The sequence below is a fragment of the Chenopodium quinoa genome, unplaced genomic scaffold, assembly GCF_001683475.1.
Source record: "Chenopodium quinoa cultivar QQ74 unplaced genomic scaffold, ASM168347v1, whole genome shotgun sequence".
In the NCBI taxonomy this organism is placed as follows: Eukaryota; Viridiplantae; Streptophyta; class Magnoliopsida; order Caryophyllales; family Amaranthaceae; genus Chenopodium; species Chenopodium quinoa.
In genome coordinates, this window is record NW_018744118.1 from 313,357 (window position 1) to 321,787 (window position 8,431).

The 8,431-nt window shown below is 40.4% G+C and overlaps 1 protein-coding gene across 1 annotated transcript; it reads left to right on the forward strand.

The window, feature by feature from the left end:
* Nucleotides 1–7,047: 7,047 nt before the first annotated feature.
* Nucleotides 7,048–7,449, forward strand: LOC110692600. The gene has a single exon (XM_021869629.1). It carries the CDS (start codon nt 7,048–7,050, stop codon nt 7,447–7,449), a length of 402 nt encoding a protein of 133 aa, XP_021725321.1.
* The last annotated feature ends 982 nt before the right edge of the window (nt 7,450–8,431 follow it).

Here is an 8,431-nt window from a genome sequence, read left to right on the forward strand (position 1 = left end):
ATGCGTACCCTGGGATGGCTGGGTGCCGTCGTAGCCCTAGCACAATGCTGGGCGCGCATGGCAGGACCACACGCACCAAGCACAGCTAGTGCTAGGCACTGGCGCATGTGTGGTGCGTGGTGCATGGTCGAGGCTGATGCATGCATAGTGCGTGGTGCATGGACAAGGCTGGTGCGTGTGGCTGTGCGAGTGTATGCGTGGAAGAGCTAGCAAGAAGCGTCAAGCCCAGCATGCGTGGCTCGCTAGCAGCATGCATGTTAGGCATTGCGAGCATGGGGCTGGATGCGTGGGTGCGCGTAGTGTGGGAGTGTGTGAGTGTGCGAGGAAGTGCGTGGGAGTGCTAGGGCTAGCACCAGTACGCACCAGCGCATGGCACTAGCACGCACTAGCGCCAGCACACAGTACCAGCACAGCCCAACACCAGCACGCACTGGTTGGCTGGGGTGCTGGGCAGTAAGGCAATGCTAGCTAGCAGCCCTAGCTGACAGCCAGCTAGCCCTCCTTGACCCGGTTTTGTGCATGGATGTGGGGACCAAATCAAGGCCTTGGGGAGCAAGGCAAATGGTCCCCCCTCCTAGCCTTGGCCATCACTCAAGCATGTGATTGTGCCACTTGTCGCAATGTGATTAAGTTGATTATTTATTTAATTTAGAATTAAATAAATAGTTGATTTTTACCAACTCTCCCTCATTGATGGGAGATTGGAAATCAAGGGTGCATTTCCCTATAAATACCAAAGGCATGGTATTGGGAAATACACAACCTTGAGTGGAATTAAAAAGGCAACTCTTATAACTAGAGTAGACCTTTGATTCGTAAAACTCATAGTTTTGTTTTGTCCGGGTCTTTACTAACCTTCAAGACTTAGGACGCTCGGGTCGGGTCGAAGGGTACGATCCGTCGGAGATCTTGTAGTTTCGGGATTTTGAAGTAAGAGCTCTTCGGGAGCGAAGCACGCAACAAAGGTATAATTCTTGTTCTTAATCTTGTTTGATTAAGTTTATTATGCTTGTTAATTGATTTAATTAAGGGGCGGGTCTTGGGGGGTTTCCTTCTGCGTAGTGTCATGTCACTACGAAACCCTACATATCGTACTTAACATATTTTGCTAATCCGTATTTCTTATTTGTTTTGGTTCGCCCTGTTTTCCTTAATGGTAAGCAATGTTGACTATTTTCAGGTGGAGTCGTGAATGAGCATTTGGGAGTCCCGGGATTTGCTTCACCTAGTTTTGGAATGTTGGTTTTATCTTTATTTTATGTATTCATAATCATGTTATAATTATTAAAAAAAGAAAGTTGAGTTTCTTTACAAAGTTTTGGTTTAGTTTAGTAGTTTTGAGTAGCCTTGCGTAATTACGTGGCGGTAATACTACTAAATCTATCTCTATGTTATAATTATACATATTATACTAGTATTTCCGTAGAGGGAGATTTGGGGGTGTTACAGTAGGAAACTTTCTTGCTCATGCTTTGGTCATCCTAGCTAGAAGAATGCATGGGAGAGCCTTGCCTTTGTCATCCTTTGAAATGGGCTTGCTTATCTCACACTTTGAAGCAAATGGATTCTTAAAAGAAGGTTTAGAATACACAATAGCACTACTTATTTTATCACACTTTTCAAACTCTTCCATGGGCATAAACATGAACCTTTTGTCCAAGCTTCCTCTCAAGTCCACTAACAAACATAGAAAATCCTATGCTTCGAGGCCTTTTCAATTTCACTCAAAATAGAGAGTTTCTCAAACTCCTTAGTACACTTCTCTACCAACATAAGCATTCAATTTAAAATAAGCATCTTGCAAATAATCTCGAGCACAAAAGCGCTATTTATTCAAGTGTTTCTTTAATTTCTCCCAAGAAGTGACTTTTGATTTTCCTTCTTTCCTCCTATGATTCTTATAGTTATCACCACAAAGAAGCATGTTTTGTAATTTTAAGGATGGTTGATAACTTGCTATTTGTTATGATTTTAGGGTGTTTTTGAACCTAGTTTACTTGATAAATTTGTGTTTTGGTTCACTTTTACTCTATTATTATGCAATTTTTGTGTATCCTATGCTTCACGGGTTGTTAGTGTTTTTGTCGAGATTTTAGGTCCAAAGAGGACCAAATGAAGCCTATGGATATTAAACCGAGGCTAAAAGCAAGAAAATGATAGAAAGAAGCCAAGGAAAGGAGCAAAACTGAAGAAAAGGTGAAGAAAAGGGCTTAGAAGAACCTGCACGGCCGTGCCATACCTTGCACGTTCGTGCAAGAGTGCTCCAGTAAGTCAAGACCTTCTGCCTGAGCATGCACGTCCATGCAAGATACCCAGCACGTCCGTTCAGGAGTGCTCCAGCAAATCAAAACCTTCTGTCAAGGCCTAAACGACCATGCTTAAGTTGGCACGTCCGCGCAAAAGAGGCTCCATGCGATAATTGGCACGTCCGTGTTGGATTTCTAGCCCAAACAGTAGCTACTGCCTTGCCCTGAACGGCCGTGCATAGGGAGGCACGTTCGTGCAGCTTAGGTTGCACGTCTGCGCCAAACCTGGCACGTCCGTGCAGACCTGCAGTCGAACTCTTTCCTCGTTTTCTCCGTCCTTTTTATTTGGGGGTCTTATAAATATCCCCTTTGAGCTTATTTGTACGGGACATAAAAGTTTATAGAGCTTTCTTTTAATTTTGCAATCCTAGAACATTAAATTCTCAAATCATTAGTTATATTCTAATTATTAGCTTGGAAAACTCAATTTCAACCATTGTAGAAGACAAGTTTCCACCATTGTTGTTCAAGTTTGAAGCTTCATAGTAACTATTTCTTACGCTTCTCTTCCATTTCTCTTTACTTAGTTGTTAATTACTTTCTTAATTCTTGCATGCTTAGATTGTTAATTAGCTCAATCCTTAGTTTGAATCCATTCATGAATTGCTTGAAATCTTTAATTACTTTAACTTCCATGGATTGTGAGTAGTCTAATTTTCTAGGGTTTGGGTAAAACCCTCAATGTAGTCACTAAGCTAATTACTTGTTGCATATAATAATTTGGTAATTAATGGGTGTTAATTAGTTGAGCTTAAGTGGTTTAATTGTTCAGTTCTTGTATATGGCCATTGCTAGAACTATTTATCCAAGCTTTCTCAACGAAGGATCGAGAGATGAACTTGAGTTAGCTCCCTTATGCTTAATTGTCTTGAAATGCCACGAGAATAGGACTTTCTGGTCAAGGGAATGTTTATGTCATCATGATTATGTTTCAACACTTGTTTTATGCTTTGTAACCACGAGAGTAGGTTGTATTCATGATTCAAATAATCTCTCTAGCTTGAGAGAGTAGTTGGGTTCCTTAGATGACTTCCCCTAATTTATCCCCTTAATTTACCTTGATTGTTGCATGCTAATTGTGATTTGTGATGAAGTTGAGTGGTATAACCCGAGCCTTAGATTTCCTCTAAATATCGCTAATCTCCTCTTAGCTTTATTTGAATGGAACTAGTAGAAGTTACTCAAGACCAAAAAAATTTCGACTTCATTTAGCTTATTTAAACGGTAGTATCTCGGTGGTTGATTCAACGCCTCTCTTGGGTTCGACCCTTTCTTACCCTTGCTATTAGTTAGTGAGACCAAGATAGGATTATATTTTGGTAGGCTCGACGATGACCTATCAAATTTTTGGCGCCGTTGCCGGGGAGGCAAAGTCACATTGAATGTATTATTGTTGAATGAGACTAAATGTGTGTATATGTATAATAGTTATCTTACCTTAATTTTTGTTTATGTGTGTTTAACTTGTGATAGTCATTGCTAACGTTTTTCTTAGCTTTGTTTTACTTTGCATGACACGAAAGAGTAAGCAATCACCGCTTATTCCCGTTGATCCAGAGTTAAATAGGACTTTGAGAAACATGAGGAGACTTTTGCACGGCACACTCGAGTTCTCCATTATATATTCGAATTCCGATCCGGAAGAGGTTTTTGGAACTAACTAAGAAGATAACATGGGAGAGAATCCTCCACAACCTTTGCTACGAGACTATGACCACCCCAACGCATTCCAACTTCGGAGTGGCATATGTCTCCCCACCACAAATGCAAACAACTTCAAGCTTTCACCTCAACTCATCCGCATGATTCAAAGAGATCAATTCGGAGGTAGTCCTCATGAGTTTCCTTTTGCTCATTTGGACAACTTTCTTGAGTTGTGTACAACCATCGAAACAACATTTCGGAAGAGTTCATCCGTATGCACATGTTTCAATTCTCCCTCCGTGATAAAGCAAAGAATTGGTTGAGAACGGTTGAAGAGGGATCATTGAGTACATGGGACGAAGTCACTAGAGCCTTTCTTGGAAAGTATTGTCCTCTGGAAAAGACCATCGAATTAAAAAGAAAGATCACCAATTTCAATCAAGACATTGATGAAACTTTGAGTGAAGCTTGGGAGCGTTTCAAAGATTACACAAGGAAATGCCCCCACCATGGTTTTACATCATGGATCATTGTACAAAGCTTCTATGACGATCTTACTCCTACTTCAAGGGCTAACCTAGATTCCGGGTCGGTGGTAGCCTCAAAAAGCTATCGGTGGGTGATGCATATAAGATGATTATGCATATTGATATGTTCATTTTATATAGTGTTTTACCCCCGTCCCTTGGACATATTTAGGAGTATTCTTGGCTCTTTAGAGCCACTCTTATTACTAATATGTGTTTTCTAGAGTATTCGTAGGTTTGGTATTGTTTTATAGGAAATTGCGGATTTGGAGCATTCTCCTGGACTTATTTGATCCACTACAAGCGTTGGAGTAGGATCACATTATTATTACCACATTTTGAAGCCCAACCCGCGTTAGAGCAATCAAATCGGTGATTAAGGGCTCGGCGAAGAAGAAGAGACCCAGGCAATGGACCGAGTCTTAATGACCAAGGACGAAATGCGAATTGGGCTAAGAAAATAGCCCAATCGAAGAAGTCCACATATGCTCGAGTGCTCGCCCGACCGGGAAGACTCTCGCCCTGAGGCGCGCCCGACCGGGCGAGGCAGATGGAAAGAAGCAGCTCTTCGCCCGAAGGCGGGCCCGGCCGGGCGAACCTCTGCCCGACCGGGCTCATGTTTCTGAGGAGATTAGCGCGACTTTTACTTTGTTTTAATTAGGATTTTCTAGGCTAAGTATAAGTATGCTTTTGTTAAGCGAGTTTTGGACGTCTTTCATTACTTAATTTCTAGATTTTTAGTTTTAAGCTTTTCGTTAGTACTCTTGTTTTCTCTCTCTACACTCTTAGAGTTTATACAATTCATTATTTCCATTTATTTTGGTCACGATTTCTTCCCCTTTTATTTTCAGTAATTTAATTGCTTTGATTTATTATGCTTTGTTTAATTGCTTTGATTAGTTTAGTTTTAATTATGCACGAGTAGTTTATATCTAGGGTTTTGGGGATCCATAAATAATATGAAGGGGTAATTTATTATTGTTGATTGTCAATGCTTGATTGATTTCCTATTGATTTATTTAATGCTATGCAATTAGATTTGCGCGTGTTTAATTGTATGAGTTATGCAATATTGATTCGAGATTCGAGAGATGTGAATTAATGTTTAGTCTTAGTTCCAATAGGAAGGTTAATTTATAAGTGGTTAATTCAAGATTCGAGAGATGCGATTTAATACCGATAGATTAATTCTGTGATTGTAATACGTAGAGAAAGCCCTTTATGATCTGATTAATAGATGCATTGATAATTGATTGTTGTGTTTTATCCTGGAATATTATTTATTGGTGAACCTATACCCTAGGTTTTGATTTATTGATTTCCTCCCTTATTCAATTTGTTTTAGTTTAATCATCCTCCTTTGTTCGATTCCTATAAAAAATAATTTGGCTACTTGATTATCTAGATTATATTAATTATTTAGGAATAGAAAGACTTGTTTCCCAGTGGATTCGACCCTACTTCCCTATCTACTTTAGTTAGAGGACTTAGGTAATTATTTTGATTGGGTGATACGACTTTAGCTTGTCACATATGGAGGTGATCGAAGGCAACCTCAAACAAAGAAGGGCGGAATTCATGATCTTAGTGCAATAGATCTTATTGCATCAAAGTTCAATATGCTAGCTCACAAGCTAGATCAAGCCACCCTCACACCCTCAAGCTCTTCCTCACAAGTCATGTCTTGTGAGACTTGTAGAGGAAATGATCACTTTTCCTCCTATTGCAACTCAACGATCAAGAGCAAGCGGCGACAATTGGGCAAAGAAATGAGCAATACACCCAATCTTACAATCAAAGTTGGAAACCCCAACAAAACACGGGATGGAAGCAACACAACCAAGGCCCCCCACAAAACAACTACAACCAAATCAAAACCAACCTCAAAACCACTACAACCAACCCCATTCTCAAAACCAACAAGCTCCATGTCGTCAACCTAACCAAAGGGATCAAAACCAACAAAGACCACAATATAACCAACCCACTCCTCCTCCTCCACCTCCTCAAAAGACTAGCCTTGAATCCGTTCTTGAAACTTTCATGACACAACAAGTGAGGAACAATGCAGATATGAATGCAAACATCCAATAACTTTAAGCGCACAATAAGATAATTGAGAGCTAATTGGCTCAAATTGCACAACAAGTTGGAAGTTCATCCTCCAATCCTAGTGGTCACTTTCCAAGCTCAACGGTAGTGAACCCAAAGGAGAAAGCTAAGGCTATTACTTTGAGATCGGGAAGAGGTTATGAGGGTCCGGTTATGAGTGAAGAGGAGCCACAAAAGAGAGATGAGGGAGTTGTGGTGAGAAGTGAGGATGATATTGAAAATAAAGTAGTTGAATTTAAGAGAAAAGAGCAACAAAAGAGTGATGAGAGAGCCACAAAGAAAGATGAGGGAGATGAAGAAAGAATAGAAAAGCCCCCTATGAGAGTGTATAAGCCCCCCATTCCATTTCCTTATAGAATTGTAGAGAAAAAGTTGAATGAGAAGTTTTCAAAATTTCTTAAAGTCATGAGAGGACTTCAAACTAAGTGAACATCCCCTTTCTTCATGCTATGTCACAAATGCCTACCTACGCAAATTTTTTGAAGGATCTTCTATCCAACAAGAGTAGGCTTGAAGAGAGTGCAACCATCTCCCTTCCTAAAGAGGTGAGTGCAATCATTCAAAACAAGCTTCCCCAAAAGCTTGGTGACCCCGGTAGCTATGCAATACCGGTGAAGATTGGAGATTTGGAAGCTATGGATGCTTTGTGTGATCTTGGGGAAAGTGTGAGCTTTATGCCCTATTCTATTGCAAAGGGCTTGAAAGTTGGAGACTTGAAACCAACAAGAATGTCCTTACAATTAGCCGACCGCATGGTTAGGCTACCTTTGGGGATTCTTGAAGATGTGCCGGTTCAAGTTGGAAGAGTATTTGTGCCATGTGATTTTGTGGTAATGGAGATGGAAGAAGATACAAGCTAGAGTACCCCTCATTTTGGGGAGACCATTTTTGAACACCGCAGGAGTGGTGATTGATATGAAGGAAGGAAGATTGACTTTGAATGTGGGAGATGAGAAAATTTCATTTTCATTCTCACAAACTTTGAAAAAGCCATTGATTGATGAGGTTCATAGAATTGACACATTGGAGAGGGACTTACAAGAGTTCCGAGAAAGATTGTATAAAAGAGATCCTTTACAAGCTATCCTAACGGGAAAGGCTTAGTTGAGGAGGGTGAAGAAGCAAAGGGGTATGATCTCTTAATCAACCAACCTTTGGTCCACGATGTGATGAAATTTGAAGTGCTTAACGTGGAAGCAAAAGAGGAGAGGACTACGCCTCCTCCTAATAAGGTTAAACTTAAACCCCTTCCCCCTCTACTTAAATATGCTTTCTTGATTATAGTGAGAGTTATCCCGTTATTGTCAATGCTAAGCTCGATGACACCTATCTTGAGAAACTCCTAGTTGTTTTAAGGGAGAATAGAGATGTCATTGCGTACAAAATTGATGACATTAAGGGGATAAGTCCCACCATATGCATGCATAAAATTCTACTTGATGATGATCATGCTTCCTCAATTGAGCACCAAAGAAGGCTCAATCCAAACATGAAGGAAGTGGTGAAAAAAGAAGTTTTGAAACTTCTTGAAGCGGGCATAATCTACCCTATCTATGATAATAAGTGGGTTAGCCCGGTCCAAGTTGTGCCTAAAAAAGGAGGCATGACCATCATAAAAAATGATAAGGGTGAGACCATTTCTACGAGGTCGGTCACCGGGTGGAGGATGTGCATTGATTATTGAACATTGAATAAATCCACCCAAAAAGACCACTTCCCACTCCCCTTCATTGATCAAATATTGAAAAGACTAGCATCACATAGTCATTATTGCTTCTTGGATGGATAATTAGGATTCTTCCAAATCCCAATCCAACCCGACGACCAAGAAAAGACTACATT

Bases quoted from the DNA above. Each gene is read 5' to 3' on its own strand.
- LOC110692600 (XM_021869629.1), top strand. From the start codon at position 7,048: ATGCCTACCTACGCAAATTTTTTGAAGGATCTTCTATCCAACAAGAGT.